Source organism: Oncorhynchus mykiss, chromosome 8, assembly GCF_013265735.2.
Source record: "Oncorhynchus mykiss isolate Arlee chromosome 8, USDA_OmykA_1.1, whole genome shotgun sequence".
NCBI classification, from domain to species: Eukaryota; Metazoa; Chordata; class Actinopteri; order Salmoniformes; family Salmonidae; genus Oncorhynchus; species Oncorhynchus mykiss.
This window is the reverse complement of record NC_048572.1, coordinates 58,601,658-58,627,596: the sequence shown is the minus strand read 5'-3', so window position 1 is coordinate 58,627,596 and position 25,939 is coordinate 58,601,658. Positions and strand designations below refer to the sequence as shown.

General features: G+C 44.9%; 1 protein-coding gene across 2 annotated transcripts in view; it reads right to left on the bottom strand.

Annotated features, from left to right (window-relative positions):
- Positions 1–25,939, bottom strand: part of LOC110530233 (ephrin type-B receptor 1) — a 314,785-nt gene that overhangs the window by 22,382 nt on the left and 266,464 nt on the right. The window contains exons 7-12 of one of the 2 annotated variants that reach the window (XM_036985803.1): positions 25,601–25,763; positions 18,538–18,646; positions 17,729–17,793; positions 13,139–13,327; positions 8,194–8,441; positions 4,039–4,254 (exon numbers count right to left, since the gene is read on the bottom strand). In XM_036985803.1, coding sequence (XP_036841698.1) covers positions 4,039–4,254; positions 8,194–8,441; positions 13,139–13,327; positions 17,729–17,793; positions 18,538–18,646; positions 25,601–25,763 — 990 coding nt within the window. The remainder of the gene's footprint in view (positions 1–4,038; positions 4,255–8,193; positions 8,442–13,138; positions 13,328–17,728; positions 17,794–18,537; positions 18,647–25,600; positions 25,764–25,939) is intronic. The other variant, XM_036985804.1, reaches the window with a different exon arrangement.

Sequence of the window (25,939 nt, the reverse complement as noted above, 5' to 3'; positions counted from 1 at the left end):
GGCATCATGAGGTTGGAAAATTATGTGGATATATTGAAGCAACATCTCAAGACATCAGTCAGGAAGTTAAAGCTTGGTAGCAAATGGGTCTTCCAAATGGACAATGACCACAAGTATACTTCTAAAGTTGTGGCAAAATGGCTTAAGGGCAACAAAGTCAAGGTATTGGAGTGGCCTTCACGAAGCCCTGACCTCAATCCTATAGAAAATGTGTGGGCAGAACTGAAAAAGCGTGTGCGAGCAAGGAGGCCTACAAACCTGACTCGGTTACACCAGCTCTGTCAGGAGGAATGGGCCAAAATTCACCCAACTTATTGTGGGAAACTTGTGGAAGGCTACCCGAAACGTTTGACCCAAGTTCAACAATTTAAAGGAAATGCTACCAAATACTAATTGAGTGTATGTAAACTTCTGACCCACTGGGAATGTGATGAAATAAATAAATGCTGAAATAAATCATTCTCTCTACTATTATTCTGACATTTCACATTCTTAAAATAAAGTGGTGATCCTAACTGACCTAAGACAGGGAATATTTACTAGGATTAAATGTCAGGAATTGTGAAAAACTGAGCTTAAATGTATTTGGCTAAGGTGTATGTAAACTTCCGACTTCAACTGAATATCACGAGATCATATTCAAATAAGTTAAGTTTATATTCATGTTTACCAATATTGATACCAGTTACATTTGGATCCTGTCTAATTCTTTCTGCAAGCGGTTAAATTGCCAGTGCAAACAGGAAGTGGGTACCTTTCTAAAGCAATTTCATCAGATAATGTATTATTTGTGTAGATTTTTGCTTCAGGGCATTTATATAATAGTTTTATTAAATGTATTATTTCAGCTGTAAATAATGCCTAAGCCTAAAAAAAAGCCCTTTTCCTAGTGGTGGCAGACGAAATGTACCCAGTTGTCCGAATTTTCTCGGGACTTCTGGTCCCCACAAGGATAGTAAAACTAAACCAAACACACACACACAACACGTCATACATTAAACAGGCACTCTGCCTGTCATTCCTTTGAGCCACTGGGTCCCCCAGGGAAAATATGTGATGAAAAAGAAGTGAAAAGATGGATGGACGGATAGAAGGATAGATAGATGGACCGATGTGAAATTCATGGCCCGCAGAGCGTCTAAAAATCAATTCTGTCTTCCGTAAGGTCACACAGGTCATCCCTCTCCACTCGCAGTGAGGGCAGCATCCTGAAGAAGTGCATGCTGGGAGTAATTACCCACAACCAAACACAGTGCTGAAGCGGGACAATAGCTGTAGAAAGAAGAAGAGAAAGAAGGTAAAAGTCGACGTCTGTAGTCAACGTTTTGTTTTGATGCTCGTCAAAGGGATCTTTAATCGTCAGACGGTTTGACTGACATGGTTCAACCAAGTCAAGTTAGCAATTTGGTCTTAAACCCTGTGCTGGTAAAAACATTACAACTGTATCACCAAAGCCTAAATAAAGAGGTTACCTTTAGCGACCATGCAGCAAACATTTGAGGGAAAATGTATTTCTCTACCCCCTGCTCCGATAGCCACTCTGGCCCCTGCGTGAGTGCCAACCCCAGGGTTAACACCATGTAATTAACAGTATGTCCGCCAGCACCTTCCCCAGCACCGCTCTGGAAGCTAGGTAATTGGTGCCCTCCGAAATGGTGGCGAAACACAAAGGAAGGAGAGAAAGGAAAATAAGGTGATTCATTTTGCAGGAGGAGGAGGTCGATGGCGACGTATATCACAGCACGTTGGCGGAATTTAATTTCCCTGATTCCCTCGGCCTCCACAAGCTGCGCTGAACTCGCTCCATGATTGCTTTGGCATTCTGCGTTCACCTCGTAACCGGCGGAGGGAGGACAGCGAGTGAAGGGCGCTGCCATGGCGGCTTGGCAGCAAGCATAGCTTAATTAAAGGAAGATGTGAGGGACCCAAGGACCCCGATTCTATCCACAACGTCTCCGCTGTGGATAGAGAATATTCCCAGAACGTTCCCCAGGAGAGTGGATTAGAATGGAGGGTCAGGACCCAGCTAGTGACAAGACACAGTAAGGTCAAGCGGAATGCTAGGAGAGACTTGTGTTACTCCGGTGTGCTTATGGACGGAGTGCAAATAGTCGTTTCTGTATATGTGTTATATGGCAGAACTCTCATGACATATAGGCCCTATCATTAGGAATACCTGGGGTTGGGTAAAGGTTAAGCACAAAAAAACAGTTGGTGTGAAAAGTACTGTCATTGTACAGTACCTTTCTAATGTCCAAGACAAATTTCCCCTTGTGGACAATGAGGTAGATCCTAAAGCCTATATCTATCTATTTTTCTAACCCTTATCGCCAGTATAAAACCCATGAGATACATCATCTCTTTTTCAAGGGGTCTTGTATACTGTGTATGAAACAACTAAACATCAAGAACACTAAACAATAATCCAATCCACAACATCTAACCCCCTTCGTGGCATCAGCGAGATTGACAGCTGACAACAGAAGGTGTGCTTGTCTTTGTTGTTTCAGCAGGGCTTAACCACAGGGGTCACAGAGACCCAGGTCGGTCTTCCTTCCTAGTGGGCAATTAACTTCCCAAACCCATATCACCCTTCCTGTTCACGCCTATGACAACCTGTCAATCAACCGCCTTTCCGGGTATCTCAGTGTTCACAGACAGACAGACACACACACACACAGTCTTGAACAGACACACACATACAGACTCAGTCACACACCGCGCATCCACACACACACACACACACACACGCTGTTGAGTTCTAATAATAATACTCTTCTGACTGAAGGAAGACGTGGGATTGTACTGTTGTTATCATGTCCTTGATCTCACAAAGAACACCTATGTTTAGATACATAAGAACTCATTTTAGTCTTCTATTTTTATACTACCTTGATACCTGGCTCATGATTCCTATGTTAAGATGCCTTAGAACCTCTATACTTAGAACATTTTTGTGTTTGATCGTTGACGACTCACTCACTATTAGAAAAGAAGGCCCTATCTAGAACCTAAAATGGTTCTTCGACTGTCCCCATAGCAGAATCCTTTGATAAAACCTTTTTGGTTCCAGGTTTAATCCTTTTGGGTTCCATGAACGACCCTTTCCCTTTCCACAGAGGGATCTACATGGAACCCAAAAGGGTTCTACCGGAAACCAAAAAAGGTTATCCTATGGGGACAGCCGAAGAACCCTTTTTGGAACCCTTTTTGGAACCCTTTTTGGAACCCTTTTTTCTAAGAGGTTGCAGTGGAATTATATGTATTTCCTCATGTAAATATGAATCATTTTCAAAAAGTTTACCTCACTAAAGAAGGGACACTGCACCAGGCCGACTGTATTCCCTCCAAACTGTCAGGAGCAACCAAATAATAAACCACTACATATATATCCAACTAATTAGCAGATTCAAATGAAAGTCAATGCAGGGCACACAGTCGGCTACACTAACGTTGGCGACTAATAATTACAGATCTGTTCCTCTGTGGTGTTAATTAGGGCACAAACCCTTCCATGATGCCCGAGAAATAATAGAATCTGTCAGTTTAAGGGTCTGGGATGCCCTTTCAGTTTGCATGCATCCTACGCATCCCAATGAGAAAGGGGCCTTCCCCTAAGTCTGCATGTCTCTGCACTAATGAAGATGTGACAGTACTGCTGCGTGACTCGCGGGAAGAGGGAGGAGAAGGAGGAGAGAAGGCTTGTGGAATGTTAAAGAGAAGAGACAGAGGTGGAGTTGAGGTGAGGGAGAGTGGTGAAGAGGACTGAAAGGAAATGTCTGAGAGATGGCCGCACAAACTGTTGCAGTTCTTTAGATGTAGCATTTACCCCTACTGTACTCAAGCAGTCCTACACACACACACACGCACACGCACACATGCACAAACAAAAAAGAGACATATCGTTTTCCCTGTTCTACGTTGCTTGTTTTCAGCGAGTTGCTATGAACATTGCTGGCGACCTACCTGTCCATTTCAAAGTGTAAAGGTGGGAAAACATCAGAACAAAACCCTCGGAGAGTAGCTAGTAGGACATACCAGAGAGCTGGTGTAGGAGGGGTCAGAGGTATCGTCCTGGAGGTAGCGCGACAGCCCGAAGTCAGACACTTTGCAGACCAGGTTGCTGTTTACCAGGATGTTGCGGGCGGCCAGGTCTCTATGGACGTAGTTCATCTCAGAGAGGTACTTCATGCCCGCCGCGATGCCCCTCATCATGCCCACCAGCTGGATCACGGTGAACTGACCGTCGTTTTGCTGCAGGAGAGAAGAGATGGAGAGTGAGAGAAGGAAACAGATAAATGAGGATCGTTAGTGTCATTACCGTTGTCGGTATCGTGATCGCCGCCATTTTCTCTTGCTGCAGAGAAAGGAGAAGACGACGGCCATATCAAAATAAACGTTTAATTTGCAGGCCTTTCCGCTGAGATGTTGACAATAAACAAGCAATTCTTCACCGATTCCTACACTATTTGACAGCATTAGGCATTGAGGTGTGTCGACCAGACACGGTTGTATTCGATTGCATGGTTCTATTTGATAGCAATGCAATTGATTTGACAACCGCAACGACATGACACATACAGGCATATTCAGGCACATTCTGCATGCTATGCCACATATTCTGTGTCATATTACATAAAGGCCATGCCTAGCTAACATTGTCCTGACACGGAGAGTGTCTGTGCTGAAAATTCCTCTGGGATCTCGCTCCCAGATTAGAAAACCCTGCGGATGCATCTGTGACACCACAGCCAGGAAGTAAGGGTAAACTTTTGTACAAGTGTACAAGATCTGCCGTCAGACATATGTACAATGTTCCATGTGACAAACAGCCTAACCTGATACCTATCTGAGCGCGACCTACTTCTGCAAGACAGAAAACAGTTTTTTTCTGTGTCTGATTATGTGACTGAATCTTGAAGCCTTACGCTTAAAGTGGTTTGTTCTTTAGATTTGTACTTTTACACTAGCAGCTATTGACACAGTCCCTGACAGCCCTTGTCTTGCATCTCATCACCTATTTTATATCAAAAGGAAAGAGTATTCTTTTTGATTCCCAAATTGGATTCTCCAATCACGATCCTACCAAAACTAGTTGTTAGAGGATGTTGTAAAAATGGCACATTGTCCATCACTGTGGGTAACACACACACACACGGCGGAGCTCTCTCCCCAAACCCTTCCTAGTTCCTCCCCGTGTCTCCAATGCTCCGAGGAGCTTTGAACCCGACACACACTAACAAATAAGAGGGTAGGGTAAGATCGATGGGAACACAAGTCAGATGTGGCGGCTAGCAAAGCCAACTTCAAAGGGTCCCTTTAAACCAGCAGTAGATCAAAGTGAAGAGGAAAACCAATCCATGAGATGGAGGAGGAAGGGAAGGAGAGAAAAAAAGGCTTGAATATTGATTAAGCTGTACACTCGCTCGTTCCTTACCAGCTACAAAAGAGTGAGGGGATAGTTCATTAAGAGCTTGGGGCATGAGTGGAGAAATTAAATGAAGACGGAAGTTGGTTATTTCAGGAAGTCTTCGATGAGGAGAATGATGGAATTGTGCTCGGTTCATTTTAAAATCTTCTGGAGTTACACAGAGGTCTCTATTTTCAGCTGGTGTGAAGGAGGGGCAATGGCATTTTCCAGCCCTAAAGCCAGGTTTGGCAATTTACCTGTGACCATTTCCTGCATCTCTAAAGGGACTTTTTAAGACCCAGAAGAAGCAGGTCTGTGCAGTAGTGCACGGTAGTGCAGTTGATGATGGCATGGGTTTTGAGAGCAGCAGCTCAGCCTATCTAGCCATGACGCACAGGGCCCAGGGGAAGAGAGATGTTGCTTTTGTGCCAGTGAATCTCGTATTAAGAAACATTAAAAAAAAACAATTGGTTTCCCCCCCATTTAATTTGATTAAAAACCAAGCATAGCCTACCCTCCCTTTAATCAACGCTGGTTTAGCAGTTTCGCATAGGTCTGTCTTTTTATGCTGGCCATTATCCAAGTAGCCTATGAATAAAGGGCTCTACTGAGAGTTATACTGGTGCTACTGAGAGAGACTACTGGTCAACTGAGAGTGCTTTGACATATTTTGGAGGCTTGTGCCCTCATGCTTTTTCATTATTCACAATTTACATACCTGCATACTTAAATTTCACTTGATTGGGTAGGCTGTCCATCCCCATGTCCATCCCCATGTTCATCCCCATTCCCCTCGTCTGATTACCAAAGACACGTTCCTCCAAACTATTAAATCCTATAATACCATATCAAGGGCCGATCTTTTGAGAATCTGCTTCGCACATAGGCAACAATACAATTGACAGGAGCCTAGTTCTTTGTATAAACGTGTGGATGTTATGTGTAAAGGCACTAAGGCCTACGTGTGCACACAGTGCCATAGAACGACAGAAGTGATTCATGAGGTCATGCTTCTGACCCCATCCTGTTTAGAAATATTGTTGTTTTAAAAAAACGGATTGCTTGTTTTCCGTTTTCATATCAAGCCCTTCATAGGCTACCCTTACCCTAGGACCCTGCTACTAAGGCTGGTTCAACAGCAATGCTGTCGTGCCTTTTTTTTATCCTTCCTGGTCGTGCAACGTAGTCTATCCATAAAAGGTGTTTAAATGGTCTATTCGTCAGAGGGTCTTGAATTGAAAATATACTGCACATCCGAAATCAGACACACATATGCCTACTTGCATACTTCATTTCACTTGTTCAAGAATCCATCCCTATCTCCAAAGAGCACCTCTCATCCGGGTAACAAATAAGCACTTCAAACGTATTTAAATTACTCAGTCCTATAGTGCAGCATCAATGGTAGGCCTAGGCTATATTTTGCTTATTGAGATTTTGTGTCACACACATACAATACAATTTAGCCTAGTATTGCCATTTGAGGAGGAGTGCGATGCGTAAAGACATATAGACTAGGCTCGTTTAAGTCAATTACAACAATGTTGACTGCCAACATTCCAAGCATAGTCTATTGAGAAAATACTGTATGTTTTCATTTTTTTTTTACTGTTGCTATTACTCCTTACTATAGCCTATGCTATTAGATAAATTGTAGAATTAATCAACAATGTACCAGGACAAGAATATTCCAGCCGAATTGGAGTTGATGACAATGCAAAGACTATCAATAATCTACAGAACTTGAGACAAACACATGCAGTATTAAGCCATGGAACACATTGATTGGCCAGTGAGCGGCCAAGCCCTCGTCACACCTGCAACTTGTTTATTAATCAAAACCCAAAATATTTCTGACACACCCTCAGACGTATAGCGCTACTGGCAGCGCTTAGATCATGGTTCCACAACTGAAGGCCTGTGGAACAAATTTGGCCCGCGGGTGGTTTTATTTGGCCCCCCCAAGTTTTCTGTGGAATTTTCATTGTTGGACATAAAATACTGTGAAAACACCAGGAAATCAGCTCCAAGTGATTTTAACTTAAGAAATCTGTTCCCAATTATTCCCACGCATAATATAGAGAGACACGTGATCATATACAAATGGAAGCAAGGTTTGAAATGATGGTTTTAGTCAAAGATATCTCTTTGGGCTTCTTGCGGTCAATTTGCAGTCTACAAATGATTTGTAATTATACAATCCACTCCAGGAAAAAAACTCGTCCAGCAACTGAATCTAGTTGATGATCCCTGGCTTAGATTTACCATTGCGTTAGGTTTGTTATAAATAGAGCTCAGCGATCTCTAATCCTAAACCCAATTCTTGGCTGTAGAACTCTTTGGCTGCAGAACATTGCCATGGCCCATGAACTGCATGCTTATTGCAGTCACAAATGTTCTGCATTATCTCTAATGTGCGTTTTGTCAATCCACAAACAAGCTGCAATGCACCAGTGCAGTCTTAGTGCAACATACATCATCATATATGTGAATAGCCAATTATGTAAATAAATTATTACCACAGTATAACAGTTCTATAAAGATACTATAAAAAGAGATGGTAAACTGTGTTAATAAATTATTAATTAGGCATAGTGGACTGAAAACCCTCCATATTCCTGGGGCTATGGTCATAAAGTGGCTCAAAGTGGGAGTGCTGATCTAGGATCAGTTTAGCATTTTAAATCATAATGAATTAGATTACATGTACAGGGAGACCAGCTGATCTCAGAGAAAGCTCTTCTACTCTAAGATGCTTGATATACACATGCTCTATAACTCACCCTCAGGAAGGAATCAAGGGCCCCGTTCTCCATAAACTCTGTGACGATCATGACTGGCCGACTCTTGGTGACCACGCCCTCAAGTCTGATGATGTTGGGGTGGTCAAACTGTCCCATGATTGACGCCTCGGACAGGAAGTCCCGCCTCTGCTTCTCCACGTATCCTGCCTTCAGGGTCTTAATGGCCACGTAGATCTCCCTCTTGCCTGGGAGCTTCAGACGTCCCTTGTACACCTCACCAAACTCACCTGGGCGAGAGAGTGTGGTGGTTATAGCGCTAGATCAACAATCTAGAGAGATTTCGGTAAATAGGAATCCATTAGATTGTGCTAGTGCAAGACCTTAAAACTGGCTCAATAAACTATCATTGACCACGGATCCCACACAACTTGCATGTTGAACCATAGGTAACAAGCAGTGTTTTCACTAATCAAAACCACACTACATGACCAAAAGTATGTGGACACCTGCTCTTCCAAAATCTCAATCCAAAATCATGGGCATTAATAAGGAGCTGGTCCCCCCTTTGCTGCTATAACAGCACTCACTCTTCTCATCCACTCGGCTTTCCACTAGAACATTTCTGTGGGGACTTCCATTTAGCTTCCATTTAGCCACAAGCGCATTACTGAGGTCGAGCACTGAGACAATAAGGCCTGGCTCACAGTCAACGTTTCAATTCATCCTAAAGGTGTTTGATGGAGTTGAGGTCAAGGCCGTGTGCAGTCAAGTTCTTCCACACCGATCTAGAACATACAATTTCTGTATGGACCTCGCTTTGTGCATGGGGGCATTGTCATGCTGAAACAGGAACGTGCCCCCCCAAAACTATTGCCAAAAGTTGGAAGCGCATAATTGTCTAGAATGTCACTGTATGCAGTAGCATTAAGATTTCCTTTCACTCGAACTAAGGGACCAAGCCCGAACCATGAAAAACAGCCCCAGGCCATTATTCCTCCTCCACCAAACTTTACAGTTGGCAATATGCATTCTCTTGGGATCCGCCAAACCCAGATTTGTCCGTCAGACTGCCAGATGGTGAAGCGTGATTCATAACTCCAGAGAACGTGTTTCCACTGCTCCAGAGTCCAATAGCAGCGAGCTTTACACCACCCCAGCTGACGCTAGGCATTGCGTATGGTGATCTTAGGCCTGTGTGCGGCTGCTCGAACATAGAAACCCATTTCATGAAGCTCCCGGCGAACAGTTATTGTGCTGACGTTGCTTCCTGAGGCAGTTTGGAACTCGGTAGTGATTGTTGCAACTGAGGACAGACAATTTTTATGTGCTTCAGCACTCGGCGGTTCCGTTCTGTGAGATTGTGTGACCTTCCACTTCTCAGCTGAGCCGTTGTTGCTCCTAGACGTTTCCACTTCACAACAACAGCACTTACAGTTGACCGAGGCAGCTCTAGCAGGGCAGATAATTGACAAAAAGGTGGCATCCTTTGACGGTGCCACGTTGAAAGTCACTGAGCTCTTCAGTAAGGCCATTCTCCTGACAATGTTTGTCTATGGAGATTGCATGGCTGTGTGCTTGATTTTATACACCTTTCACCAACGGGTGTGGCTGAAATAGCCGAATCCACAAATTTGTACTTTTGTATATACAGTTGAAGTCGTAAGTTTACATACGCCTTAGCCAAATACATTTAAACTCAGTTTTTCATGATTCCAGACATTTAATCCGAATCTCTACTATTATCAGAATAATAGTAGAGAGAATGATTTATTTCAGTTTTTATTTCTTTCATTACGTTCCCAGTGGGTCAGAAGTTTACATACACTCAATTAGTATTTGGTAGCATTGTCTTTAAATTGTTGAATGTGGGTCAAACTATCGGGTAGCCTTCCACAAGCTTCCCACAATAAGAATGTTGGCCCATTCCTCCTGACAGAGCTGGTGTAACGGAGTCAGGTTTGTAGGCCTCCTTGCTCGTAGATGCTTTTTCAGATCTGCCCACACACTATTTTCTATAGGATTGAGGTCAGGGCTTTGTGATGGCCACTCCAATACCTTGTTGTCCTTAAGCCATTTTGCCACAACTTTGGAAGTATGCTTGGGATCATTGTCCATTTGGAAGACCCATTTGCGACCAAGCTTTAACTGATTTCTTGAGATGTTGCTTCAATATATCTACATAATTTTCCATCATCATGATGCCATCTATTTTGTGAAGTGCACCAGTCCCTCCTGCAGCAAAGCTCCCCCACAACATGATGCTGCCACCCCCGTCCTTCACGATTGGGATGGTGTTCTTCGGCTTGCAAGCCTCCCCATTTTTCCTCCAAACATAACGATGGTCATTATGGCCAAACAGTTCTATTTTTGTTTCATCAGCCCAGAGGACATTTCTCCAAAAAGTACAATCTTTGTCCCCATGTGCAGTTGCAAACCGTAGTCTGGCTTTTTTATGGCGGCTTTGGAGTAGTGGCTTCTTCCTTGCTGAGCGGCCTTTCAGGTTATGTAGATATAGGACCCGTTTTACTGTGGATATAGATACTTTTGTGCCTGTTTCCTCCATCATCTTCACAAGGTCCTTTGCCGTTGTTCTGGGATTGATTTGCACTTTTCACACCAAAGTACGTTCATCTCTAAGAGACAGAAGGCATCTCCTTCCTGAGCGGTATGATGGCTGCGTGGTCCCATGGTGTTTATACTTGCGTACTATTGTTTGTACAGATGAACGTGGTACCTTCAGGTGTTTGGAAATTGCTCCCAAGGATGAACCAGACTTGTGGAGGTCTAAAAAAAATAATTCTGAGGTCTTGACTGATTTCTTTTGATTGTCCCATGATGTCAAGCAAAGAGACACTGAGTTTGAAGGTAGGCCTTGAAATACATCCACAGGTACACCTCCAATTGACTCAAATTCTGTCAATTAGCCTATCAGAAGCTTCTAAAGCCATGACATAATTTTCTGGAATTTTCCAAGCTGTTTAGAGGCACAGTCAACTTAGTGTATGTAAACTTCTGACCCATTGGAATTGTGATACAGTGAAATAATCTGTCTGTTAACAATTGTTTGAAAAATTGCTTGTGTCATGCACGAAGCAGATGTCCTAAACAACTTGCTAAAATTCTACTTTGTTAACAAGAAATTTGTGGATTGGTTGAAAAACAAGTTTTAATGACTCCAACCTAAGTGTATGTAAACTTCCGACTTCAACTGTATAGTGTAATTGTTGTATTTGTGATACTGATCAACAGTGGGGCTATCTTGTTCCACAGCAGCTCAGAATCTGGGGAGGAAATTCATCAATAGAATCTAAAAGAGTAACAACCGAACAAATTCACAGTAAATATTTCCATTCCTTGATTACTCATCATGCTGCAGGCATCCTGTGGCGATCTCACACCACAAATAAACAAAAAAACAGTCCCTCTTTCCTTCCCCACCTCAATCTCACCCTTTCCTTCCCCTCCTCCATCTCCCCCTTTCCTTCCCCACCTCCATCTCCCCCTATCCTTCCCCTCCCCCATCTCCCCTTCCCCTTCCCCTCCTATATCTCACCCTATCATTCCCCTCCTCCATCTCACCGTATCCCTCCCCTCCTCCATCTCCCCTTACCCTTCCTCTCCTCCATCTCACCGTATCCCTCCCCTCCTCCATCTCCCCTTACCCTTCCCCTCCTCCATCTCCCCTTACCCTTCCCCTCCTCCATCTCACCCTATCCTTCCCCTCCTCCATCTCCCCTTACCCTTCCCCTCCTCCATCTCACCCTATCCTTCCCCTCCTCCATCTCCCCTTACCCTTCCCCTCCTCCATCTCCCCTTTCTTTCCCCTCCTCCATCTCCCCTTTCCTTCCCCTCCTCCATCTTCCCTTTCCTTCCCCTCCTCCATCTCACCGTATCCCTCCCCTCCTCCATCTCCCCTTACCCTTCCCCTCCTCCATCTCCCCTTACCCTTCCCCTCCTCCATCTCACCCTATCCTTCCCCTCCTCCATCTCCCCTTACCCTTCCCCTCCTCCATCTCACCCTATCCTTCCCCTCCTCCATCTCCCCTTACCCTTCCCCTCCTCCATCTCCCCTTTCTTTCCCCTCCTCCATCTCCCCTTTCCTTCCCCTCCTCCATCTCCCCTTTCCTTCCCCTCCTCCATCTTCCCTTTCCTTCCCCTCCTCCATCTCCCCCATCCTTCCCCTCCTCCATCTCCCCTTTCCTTCCCCACCTCCATCTCCCCAATCCTTCCCCTCCTCCATCTCCCCATCCTTCCCCACCTCCATCTCCCCCTATCCTTCCCCTCCTCCATCTCCCCCTATCCTTCCCCTCCTCCATCTCCCCATCCTTCCCCACCTCCATCTCCCCCTTTCCTTCCCCTCCTCCATCTCCCCTTATCCCTCCCCTCCTCCATCTCCCCATCCTTCCCCACCTCCATCTCCCCCTATCCTTCCCCTCCTCCATCTCCCCTATCCTTCCTTCACACGGTGTTTCCTATCATGCAGTGTGTCCCAGCCAGACCATGGGAGTCTATTCCAGTCCTTGTCTCATTAGCCTGCATGGTGTTATTTTAGTCTCCGTATGAATCAACACACATCAGCATGTCCTCCATACAGTCAACAAGGTCTGGCCTGGCTCACTGAGGAAGGACATGTCCCGAGAGAGAGGGAGAGAGAGAGAGAGAGAGAGAGGTACAGGGACTGGGATGCTATTGGCTAAAGCTATTTCTGCTGCTATCTAGCTAAGGGACATCAGATGACCAGCAGTATATTCTACTAGTGCATCGCAGGGCACATCAGAAGCGAGCATGTCAAATACCTGCAATGTAACATTGGTAAGGAGGTTGGAAGAGGTCAGTGGCAAAATACTGTATATTTGCACACATAAATAAATATTGACACAAAAAGATATCCAACACACAACTGCAGCCCCCCCCCCCCCCCCCCTCCCCTCCACACACCCCTCCACATCCACTCACACACACACACACATTCATTCACATTTACCTGCACCAATAACCTCTTCGATCTTGACGGTGGACACATCGATCTCCTTGGCGAACTCCCGGACGGCCTCGTTGGGGTCCTCGTAGGTAAAGGGGTCGATGTAGATCTTCATCCCCGGAGAGCCTGAGAAGTGGGTCGGGCAGCCCAGTGGGGAGGTGCAGTTAGACATGTCGGCTCTCAGGGAGAGCTCTAGAACCAATCAGAGTGGCCAGTGAACAATCCAGAATAGAGTAAAGGCTTTGTACATGGAAGGTGTTTTGGTGGTGAAATGGGAAATGGATGAATATTGAAATATGTCCATATGTCCACACAGTATGTCATATGTTGTTATGTCCACGATGCATATGACAGCAAAGTGCAATGGAACAAAAAAGACCTGTGCATCACATTAATCCAACTCTCAAAAGGTTGAAATGCATTAGTAAAATGAATGATTTTTCTTTGGGTGGAGGCGAACAAGCAAGCATGTGTGAATGGATTTGAATTACAATAATTACAGTGAAGTCCATTAAGGCTATACTGTTTGCTCCCTATAGAATTGAGAGAAATAGAGAGACAGAGAAACAGAGAGACACACACAGACAAATCGAGAGAGATAAAGCGAGAGAGAACAAAAGAACGCGCGCGCGAGAGAGAAAAATGCAGACAGATTTCTTTCGTTCCCCCTCACTCCCTTCCTGTCTGCCCTTTGATAGCGGAGGAACCAATTTCCCCACCGCCTCTCCCCATAGGAGCTCATAAACTGATAAACCCGCCTCGCTATCAAGCGTCTCAGATAGGTGAGTACAGTTCACTGTCTGGGGATGTCTGGGAATGGAGGATCACTTGGCTTGGGGCGTAGTGAGAATCATATTCAACACATGCAATGACAAGACAGAATATGTGTCTGAAATGCCAACCTATCTGCTATATCTTGTACTACATTTGACGAGAGCTACATGGGACAGCCGCGTACTAGGGCTCTGGCCAAAAGTGATGCGCTATATAGGGAATAGGGTGTCATTTGAGATGCAGATAAAGACAGACCCCAAAATCCATCACAACCCTTCAGAGAGCTGATTCTCTCAAAGACATTGATTGCCACTCAGACTGATTTTTACAATATGGCAACCATGATTGAAATGAACCCATCCTCTCCTCACAAACCTCATTCATCTACATGACATGCAGCACATAGGCTAAGCAGAGTCTCGAGTGGCTGAGGACTGGCTGAGAGGGGGATAGGAAGGACAGGATCTAGTCAAGGAGGGGCTTAAGGCACTTTACCTATAGCCCTTGGCTGGAAGCCATGTCTTGTTAGTACACTCATTACCTTGAACCCTGCCTCTGTGGAATTGCTTATTAGAGACTCCATAGAGATTGGATTACAGCTAATCAATGAGAGGGCTGAGAGCTCTGCATTCTATAATCACATTCTGGACTTGTGTGTGGCTGAAATAAGGGCAGTAATACTGATAGGCACATCTCAGGAATCGGAGGCCTGGTAAACACAAAAGTAAATAGGAATGCATACACACGTATACACCACAGGAAGTTGGTGGCACCTTAACTGGGGAGTACAGGTTCGTGGTAATGGCTGGAGAGGAATGAGTGGAATGCCATTCTATTCGCATCGTTCCAGACATTATTATGTGACATCCTCCCCTCAGCAGCCTCCACTGGTATACACATGCAAACATATGTACACGCGCGCACACACACATACCCACGCACAAACTTGAATCCATTGCCTTTTTCCATATTCCACAGAGCCGAGTCCACTTTCAAGTATAATTGAATTAGCTAACCGCTTATCTCCTCTCTCTCTCTGGTAAAGCCCTGTTAAACTCGGACACATCTTTTCATTGCCCACCGATAAAAAATAAATCCGAGCCTTAATATTTCATGGTTCCTTGATCTGTGCGTACGGGCCAAAGTGCATCCAAACCTCCAGGTTTATTTTTTACCCAGTTATAACACAACAAGGCCCATTGGGAGAGGGGGGAGAGAGGAAGGAGAGCGAGTTAGAGGGAGAGAGCGAGAGAGAGAGAGAAAGAGAGAGAGAGAGAACTATAACTAACAGCTCATGACACAGATGTGGCTCAAAAGTGCACCTAAACTAATACTTCCTAGCGCCATAATGTACATTCGCTACAGGCAACACATATAAACTAACATCCCGTCTTGCGCTCTCCTCATTACGAGTTCAGTTCTGTTCATAAACAAAGTTAATTAGCCGACATCTGATGCGAGAAAATCATTCATCAGACACACACTGCGACTTATTAAGGCAGAGATCACAGAGAGAAAATCCACAACAGTCTGCAGTCTGCATGTCATAAGGGATCAACACGCCGCTGGCCTGGATCGTAAATGTAAATCTAACTCCATCAAGCCCGCAATTACCTTCTTAGTGAAATATACGGCGGTTCGTCGAAGAATCTGCCACTTCCGTGGTCGTTTTTCCAATGATAGACGTTGCTGTCAGAATAGTCTGGGCCCTTATCACTATGTGAGACGGTGGCTATACAGTTAGCTGTCTGTCTATTCATGCACACACCAGATGCTGAAGCACAAACAACAGCAGCTGAGTCAACTTGTTGATGGATAAGGTAGAAATGTGTGTGTGTGTGTGTGTGTGTGTGCGCATGTGGATGGGTGACACATGGATACATGTGTATAGATGTATGCGGGAATGTACTAAATATGTATTGTGTGGGAGTGTGTGAATGTCAGTGAATGCGTGTTGATAAATGGTGACAGGTGCCCCTGATGTGTGTGGGCGTGCATGCGTGTGTGTTTCTGCATTTGTGTGTGTATGCCGTAGGCCTACATATATGGAGGCTAGCAGGTGTGTGTGTGTGTGTGTGTGTGTGTGTGTGTGTGCGTGTGTGTGTGTGTGTGTGTGTGATGTTTATGGATGGCTGTTGATAACTACTTTGTGCCTCTTGAGTACACAGTACAGTGTGTGAACAGCACTGGAGTATTTACCTATCCAGCCAAGCGAGAGTTGATGTCAAAGAGAGAGGGAGGGAGGGTAGATAAACTGAATGTGTGCATCCCTAAGCCATCTCCCTCTTGTCTTTTCTGCCCCTCTGATCATTTCTCTCTCTCTTCCTCTTTCCCTCTCAGCTCTCTCCTCCTTTCCCCCTATCCTCCTGTCACTGTGTCGCTCCACTCCCCACTTCTTCTTCCTCCCTACCTCTCTACCCCCCCCCCCCCCCCCCCTCCCTCCTCCATCTGGATCTCATGGCACCAGATCCACTGGGACTGCGAGCTAACATCTGTAGTCTTTAAGCACTGACACCCATTACCAAGCTATTACTATTCACTGACATGGACCAGTCAGCCATATACAGTCTGGTAGCTTGCCAGCTAGGGTCTGTGTGTGTGTGGGGGGGCGGGGGTATTCATGTTGGTGTGGGTGCATGCGTGTAGCCCCCATAACGTCAACACTGACAACACGTTGGTTCACTCACTACAGCTACAGACCTCTAGTTTTTAAAGGGACAGTTCAGCGATTTTTACACATTCAGTCAAATCCCCAAACTATCCCTTTAATGGTTTAGGGTTTGCATGTTCATTTCCCACCCACTGCACCAGGCATCGACAGCTTTGGACTCCATTCCCAGGGTGAAAACCACAAACACTGTTTTTCGCATTTCAACCAAAAATAATCAAAGTGGCGCTGTTTCTTCCAATGACCAGTAATTACAAAACCGCCCGTCAAATCAGGAAGAGAAAAGATCGGACACAACGTATTCCTACGTATTAGTGTTAGTTAGCGGGAGAGAGTGGAGGGAGCAAACACAAGATGAATAGGAACACGTTTAGCTTTTTCCCCCTCCACTCCAAAATGCTCCATTGATGATTAGCGCTGTAACTGCTGTTAGCATCTCTCTCACATCTTCTGTTCATTTTCTCCACTTATGTCAATTGCACTCACTCGCCCTGAAAAAGCCTCTGACAGAACCAAATCTGAGCACGGACTCAGTGAGTTTGTACGGGGTAGGAAAACGGAGCAGCCATCTTATCTCCCCCTCTCTCTGGCTCTTTAATGAGCTCTGGGCTACGGCCGCTCTAACCGTGACAAAAACCGAGCCAAGGAGCAAAAGATTTCTGTCTCGGTCTCGACAAAACCCTCTCCCCTTTCAGTAAGCACTCTTCTAGACAGCTCGGCCAGCCTTTCCGACAGGCTCGGTTTTGACTGTTTCTCACGCATGCTCTTGCTTGCCTTGCTCTGAGGCAACATTATGGTGAGAGTCAACACGTGACAGGACCCTGGCTCAATCATGGTTAGATTACACAACAGCCCAGATGCGTGTCAGTCATTGTTACTTAGAGAAGAAAAGGGATGACTTATTCCCCTCGATGTTGGATCGGGAAGGAGTACCATTAAACATCTATGCTAGAACAATGGGGGGGTTATTTTTCCCCCTCAATGTGGACAGTGGCCATCAGACCCGTGTGGTGTCAGTCACCGCTACAACCCTGAGAGATGAGTGTCAGTCAACGTCATTTAGAAAGAGGAAAGGCTGTTTTTGCCCGGAATGTCAGCACATTAACAGAAGCGTTTTGTCCGGCAAGGCGCTGCTGCGGTGGTGAACTCACCTCTTCCTGTGCTGTAATGCTGTAACTTGTCGCTGTACACCGCTTCCTTGGTGTACACCCGTTTCCTGAACGAGAGACAGAGACAGAAAAGTTCCCGAAAAGGCAGGATAAAAGGAGGAGCGAAGAGGAATCATTACATCTGTCTCGGAGTCTCACTAACTGGGGCCTGAAAGCGACCCGGTCTGAAATTGAATCAGTGGCTAGTGGTTAGCGGTAGCTGCACCGCCCCAATGGAAGTCTGATGAGAATGAGCTGGTTTTTAATTAGAGATGTGATAGCATGTCTGTAGCTTTTCATCCGTTTTCCTCCGTCTCTCCTCTGCTCCCTCCGTCATCAAAGACCCTGTCATGTCTGATGGTCGCTTTGCTACTGGGGACACATGGCGCTGCTGCAAATTCTAAATTCAACTTGAACTTTTCTAAAGAGAGAGGAAAGGGGAACGGTAGCGATGTGTTGTAACAAACTGTCTAGAATTAAATTGGATTCAGTCAGTTAACTCAGATCAATGCAGCGTGAACCCTTTGTAACACTGTAAAATTGATCATTAATAGAGAAGCAGATACAGATATGGAACGTAGGTTTCATTTAAACATATTTTACCTCCTGCTGGCTAAGTGTGTGTGTGTGTGTGTGTGTGTGTGTGTGTGTGAGTGTGTGGCATAGCTGGTGGACCTATTGTAATGTCTGTGTGTATAGCCTTTGTCTGTGATGCGGTGTGGTGGTAGGAGAGACAGACCTGTTGGTGTGTGTGTGTGGCACAACTTTTGAACATAAACACAGTCAAGATGGTCATGTCGACTGTATAGTACCTGCTGCAGACGATGGAGATGGCCACTAGAGAGACGATGAACACCACTCCTGCTGCAGCTGACCCTGCGATTAGAGGAAGCTGCTCTCTCAACTCTGACTTATAGTCATCTACAGAGACAGAGAGAGGGGAGGGGAGAGAAAAAGAGAGACAGAGAGAGAAAGAGAGAGAGAGGGGGGGGGGGGGGTATAGTGTGAGGACAGAGAGGAGAAGGTGGTGTGAGGGGTATGGAGAGAATGTAAAGGCAAAGGTGCGGGAACAGAAAGAACAGCATGGTTAGACCAGGAAGACCTGAGCATAGAGAGAACACATACACTCACTGTGGACAGTGAAGCTAATGACACAATACATTATTTACCATTCATTTCTATTGGGCACAACACAAACCAAAACAAACGGCAAATGCATCCCACGAGTTTGGAGAGTCACAAGCTGGATGTAGTCATTGCGTGCTAGTAATATGAGACCAATAATACACTTTTGGCTACACTGTAAGTACATTTGTTCAAATACTTATGACTCCTTCAAATGGGGGGGGGGCTAGATACATACAGTGCTTTCATTTCCAAACAGTTTAACAGATATGTATGAAATTACTCTCAAATAAAAGGTGACATTCTGTATATAGACGAGTTAGCTGGCAATGTCATGGAAACGATGCATGCACGTCGATGAGGCAGAAGTCCGTGTTCTTATGATTCTGGACAGTCAGATGGCTGGCAACAATGACAAGAAGCCATGTGGGGAATCATCGGTGGCTTGTTTCAGCTTGTTCTATCTTGTTAGTGATACCACGCCTTGTTTTGAGGTGTTTTGATTCTTCTCATGTCTATGCTAATATGGCTCAAATTCGCTAGCTAGCTAACCAACAACTCAACAGAATGTACTTGAGAGACAACAAGTGCTCATTGTGCAAATATATTTATGTTTTCAAAGAAGATTTGAAGAGGAAATATAGTTTACATGTCGTCAAAACTGTCTGTTTGGCTCCACCGTAGCGCACGCATCGGTTTTGCTGCCCACCCGTCTACAGAGCCAAATGAAACGTTTTAGCTTCGCTGTCCAAGCAAACGCAGAGGGGAGTGTAGGTGCCTCAGCTCTAAGATGTTGACTGCAACACATGGAGCGTCACCCTGATTTGGTAACAGCCGATATGTAGAGTTAAACCGTGCTGACTGTCACCTGTATATTTCCATAGAAGAGCCCAATAGAGCGAGCTCAAGTGAGAGAGAGGGAGCTGTGAGAGAGGTAGAGAGAGGGAGAATGATCGATAGAGAGAGCATTTCTGTAGCCTTTCCTAATCCCTCCGGTCACAGTCTGACGGACATAAAAGACCACCTTGGAATTTCTAACGGGGATGTTCAGACACAAGCTCCTGTTAGACAGTCAGATATACAGCCAAACGTTAGCGGCCGAAAGGAGGAAGAATGGCACAGGAGTTCAGAGGGTAGCCCAAAGAACTTCTAAAGGCACACTAAACTGCCTCAGTCCTATATCGTGTCTTTGTGTGGCTGTTTTAGGGCCTTAGGGCTACTCTAGTGTTGTTTCTTGAGCATGATTTAGCATGCTGCGGGCAAACTGAAATTCGCTTTACAGCAATGGGACAAAAGGAGAAGTAAGGAGAAGTCTTTAGAGCGGTGATATAGTATCTGAAATATCTATAAAATAAGAAACTAAAAGTATACTTGAGAGTGTGAATTATAGGCCTACTCTTTTGTTAGCTGTAAAGTCAGTGTGCTATTTCTCTGTGCAGCTGTATTCAGGTGCTGTGCTGCTGAAGGAGTCTCCTAAACTCAGACTGGTGAAAATTATGATTGGCTTGAGCAGAAATCAACTGTCTGAGTGCCAATCAGTCATGTAGGGCTGGGCGATATGGCCATATTTATTTATTTTTTTTACTTATGGTGATTTACAGTACCAGACAAAAGTTAGGACACACCTACTCATTCAAGTTTTTTATTTTTTTATTTTTTTTACTATTTTCTAAAATGTAGAATAAGAGTGAAGACATCAAAACTATAAAATAACACATATTTAGTAACCAAAAAAGTGTTAAACAAATCAAAATATATTTTATATTTGAGATTCTTCAAAGTAGCCACCCTTTGCCTTGAGGACAGATTTACACACTCTTGGCATCCTCTCAACCAGCTTCATGCGGAATGCTTTTCCAGTGGTCTTTCCCTTCACTCTGTTGTCCAACTCATCCCAAACCATCTCAATTGGGTTGAGGTCAGGGGATTGTGGAGGCCAGGTCATCTGATGCAGCACTCCATCACTCTCCTTCTTGGCCAAATAGCCAAGAAGCCTGGAGGTGTGTTTTGAGTCATTTTCCTGTTGAAAAACAAATGATAGTCCTACTAAACGCAAACAAAATAGGATGGCGTATCGCTGCAGAATGCTGTGGTAGCCATGCTGAGTGTGCCTTGAATTCTAAATAAATCCCAGAAAGTGTCACCCCCACACCATCACACCTCCTCCTCCATGCTTCACGGAGGGAACCACACATGCGGAGATCATCTGTTCACCTCCTCTTGGTCTCACAAAGACACAGCGATGGGAACCAAAAATCTCAAATTTGGACTCATCAGACCAAATGACAGATTTCCACCGGTCTAAAGTCCATTGCTCGTGTTTCTTGGCCCAAGCAAGTCTCTACTTCTTCTTAGTGTCCAATAGTAGTGGTTTCTTTGCAGCAATCCGACCATGAAGGCCTGGTTTGCAGTCTCCTCTGAACAGTTGATGTTGACATGTCTGTTACTTGAACTCTGTGAAACATTTATTTGGGCTACAATCTGAGGTGTAGTTAACTCTACTGAACTTATCCTCTTCAGTAGCGCTAACTCTGGTTCTACAAAAAAACACAAATGAACTTTTCCTGTGGCGGTCCTCCTGAGAGGCAGTTTCATCATAGCGCTTGATAGTTTTTGTGACTGCACTTGAAGAAACTTTCAAAGTTCTTGAAATTTTCCCGGATTGGCTGACCTTCATGTCTTAAAGTAATGATGGACTTTTGTTTCTCTTTGCTTTTTGAGCTGTTCTTGCCATAATATGGCCTTGATCTTTTACCAAATAGGGGTATCTTCTGTATACCACCCTTACCTTGTCACAACACAACTGATTGGCTCAAACGCATTAAGAAGGAAAGTAATTCCACAAATGAACTTTTAACAAGGCACACCTGTTAATTGAAATACATTCCAGGTGACTACCTCGTGAAGCTGGTTGAGAGAATGCCAAAGAGTGTGCAAAGCTGTCATTAAGGCAAAGGGTGGCAACTTTGAAGAATCTCAAATATATATTTTGTTTTGTTAAATTTTTTTGGTTACTACATGATTCCATATGTGTTATTTCATAGTTTTGATGTCTTTACTATTATTCTACAATGTAGAAAATAGTACAAATAAAGAAAAGCTCTGGAATGAGTAGGTGTGTCCAAATTGAGTAGGACCAAATCACTGGTCCTGTATATCTACATTTTTTTCAAATGTTTTCTCTAAATAAGCATTGTTGTACATTTAAAGGTCAAATCCACTGCATTTCAAACAGTCAGCAATAATCGAATGAATTCAGGGCTTGTGAAGTTATACCTATGCCTTCCACAACCATATGACCCACTAATAATTTAATTATTTGATCAAAAGACTGCCTCTGTCAGGTTTTCAAGTCTGTCTTTTTTTCTGTTACAAATGTAACTAGAACCATGCATAATGCCCATTCACTAATGATGACTCACTTTTTGTAGCTACAGGTCTCATCAACAATCTCTCAAGCCCACGTGCTAGTGATTAGCCAACAAATCTTTATATTTCAAGTTTAGCCAACCCTGGATCTATTTGCTAGCTAAGGTTGAACAGTTGAATTGTCATGAACACACCCTTCTGTCCGTCTTCAGCACTTTGAAATGGAGGAGACGTGCATCTCGTCATTCATTATATGTGACCAACCGCCTTGATTCGGTCTTACGTAGAAACATTTTTGAAAATGTGTTTTTTTACATTGGATAAAAGTAGAGACTCAGAGCTACAAAATGGTATATCATACACTGCAGTTGAGGAACAATGGGAAAGTCATTCTGCTTTGAAAGTTGATAAATGTGTAACCTCACTTTTGAGAAAATGGCCAATCATCTCCTCCTCATTGCACCTGTCAATCAAATAACTGAGTGAGTGGGGTGATGGTGGGGGGGTGAGGAGACAACTGTGGGAGGCATGTGACAATGTGATGACAGACAGATATGAGGTATTGTCGACTGTGAGAGGAGGGGGAGAGAAGAGGAAAAAGAGAAGATTCAGAGAGAAGGATAGAGGAGGGCAGGAGGTAGTGAGGAATGTGATGAGACAAGTGGAGGGTAGGGTGAGACAAGTGGAGGGTGGGGTTAACACGGGTGAGAGGAGGTGGGGCAGGGCGACGTGGGGAGGAGAGGGGAGGCAGACGCTAAAGAGGGTAAGGGATTTAGGGGATGGGTCTTCCAGGCTGACAGGTGTATAATCAACAAGCTCTCAGTCTCACTTCAGAATCTGACGTGTGTCTATAAATGCCAAACATCAAAGGTTAAGTTTAGACATTCATTTAGAATGGTTAAGATAAGGGTTAAGGTTTGGGATAGGGTTACCACAAAAACAAAGAAAGTTCTGGGATTGAACATGCGACCCTCGGAGCAGGAGCTTGCGGCTTACTCCCATCCACAACGCTCTAGCAAACCGCAAGCCTTCTTGATTGTAATAGCCTTCATCGTTGCTCCTAGTGGCTCCTAGTGGCTTTTTTGTAGTGGCTGGGGTCCTGGGTACCTGGACGGACGTCGAATTTAGCCTTGGATCTTGAGCGACCTGGCTGGTACACTATATATACAAAAGTATGTGGACACCCTTTCAAATTAGTGGATTAGGCTATTTCAGCCAGACCTGTTATTGACAGGTGTATATGGAGCACAAAGCCATGTAATCAAAATGGAGCACAAAATGGAGCACAAAGCCATGTAATCTCCATAGACAAACATTGGCAGTAGAATGGCATTGCTGAAGGGCTCAGTGACTTTCAACGTGGCACCGACGTAGGATGCCACATTTCCAACAAATTCAGTTTGTCAAATTTCTGCCCTGCTTCAGCTTCCCGGTCAACTGTAAGTGCTGTTATTGTGAAGTGGAAACGTCTAGGAGCAAAAACGTCTCAGCCACGAAGTGGCAGGCCACACAAGCTCACAGAAAGGAACCACCAAGTGCTGAAGAACGTAGTAAAAATCTTCTGTCCTCGGTTGCAACACTCACTATCGAGTTCCAAACTGCCTCTGGAAGCAATGTCAGCACAAGAACTGTTCATCGAGAGCTTCATAAAATGGCTTTCCATGGCCGAGCAGCCACACACAAGCCTAAGATCACCATTCTCTATGCCAAGCATTGGCTGGAGTGGTGAAAAGCTCACTGCCATTGGACTCTGGAGCAGTGGAAATGCGTTCTCTGGAGTGATGAAACATGCTTTACTATCTTACAATCCGACTGACAAATCTAGGTTTGGCAGATGCCAGGAGAATGCTACCTGCCCCAATGGAAAGTGTCAACTGTAAAGTTTGTCAGAGGAGGAATAATGGTTTGGGACTGTTTTCATGATTCTGGCTAGGCCCCTTAGTTCCAGTGGAGGGAAATCTTAACACTACAGCATACAATGACATTCTAGATGATTCTGTGCTTCCAACTTTGTGGCAACAGTTTGAGGATGGACCTTTGCTGTTTTAGCATGACAATGCCCCTGTGCATAAAGCGAGATCCATACATAAATGGTTTGTGGAGATCGGTGTGGAAGAACTTGACTCTCCTGCACCGAGCCCTGACCTCAACCCCATCGAACACCTTTGGGATGAATTGGAACGCTGACTGCACAACATCAGTGCCCAACCTCACTAATGCGCTTGTGGCTGAATGGAAGCAAGCCCCCGCAGCAATGTTCCAACATCTAGTGGAAAGCCTTCCCAGAAGAGTGGAGGTTGTTATAGCTTCAAAGGGGGGGGACCATCTCCAGATTAATGCCTATGATTTTGGAATGAGATGTACGAAGAGCAGGTGTCCACATACTTTTGGTCATGTAGTGTATTAGAGTTTGTGTCAAGACTACTAAATCTGCTCGCGCAGATTAGAACAACACCTGCACTTATCCACCTCTGGACTATCTGACAGGGAGAAAGGGTTATGGGGAGGGATGGAGGGAGAGAGAGAGAGGAAAGCACAGAGGATCAGGGAGAGTTGTGGCATTTGCGGTGTCAAGCGGAGAATTGCCCTTCGATGTGAATCATAGATAGATAAGAAGGTATGTTTAGTGTTTAACCTCCCCAGTGGTTAGGGTTAGGATTCTGAGAAGGTAAACTGATCCTAGAACTGTGCCTAAAAGGGCATCTTCTACCTGGAATATGTAGAGTGTTGAAAATCATCTGGCAGCATATTTCAGAAGTAAGAAGACAGGAGATGTGGCGTACACCCACGCACAAACACCTGGACACATGCTCTCATAATGTCACCCCCCCCCTCCCCCCCACCATCACCACCACCACCACCGCCAGTGTAGCAGGTGTTGCACCCCCTGAAAATCCAACCCCGGGTGGCAAATAATTAATCACATCAGCCACTAATCACAGCTAAGCATTCTGGGATAGCTCGTCAGCAACATACGGGCTCAATGAAGAACCAATTAGCTAAGCAGTCTGGATCAAGCAGTTACACACAGGAAAAGACAAAATGCTCAAAACCACCATTCTTAACTCCAATATATTATTCTTAACAATCTCATACACGATCGTTAAGACAGTGGGTTTAGAAATACAATGTTCATCCAACATCCATAAACATGTTGTCACACAGTGATTAACAAACATATGATCCGATATCAAATTCCCAATCCTTCTTCCTCTCTGCTCTATATCCACTCCTATTCAATGCGTCTCTCTCTTTCTCTCTTACAGTTTCTCTCTCTCTCTCTCTCTCAAACTCACAGACACGCACACAAACACACACACAGCAGCTACCCACCACCATCCACCATCTTCCCTCGCCTCCCCTCCTCCCCTTGGCCCTTACCATCTGTGAGGGTTTGGAAGCACATCTTGCCGCTGTATTTGCCAAAGCCAGCCACGGTCCTGGCCCGCACCTGCACGACATAGACCATGCCCGCCCGGAGGCCCTCCACCCTGGCTGTGTTGGTCTCGCTGCGCACCACGGTGGAGTTGATCTCTGAATGGTCCTGGAGGAACAGAGGAGAAGGGGATACCAGGTTAATGTTCCAGAGAGATAGAGCAGGTCATGTGTATAATCCAGGACTGGACACAGTGGGGGAGAGACAGAGAGGAAGAGACCAGGGGCCGTATGTCTCAAGCAATGGCTTCATTCACCAGGAAATCTAGGCCCTATGTACTGTAT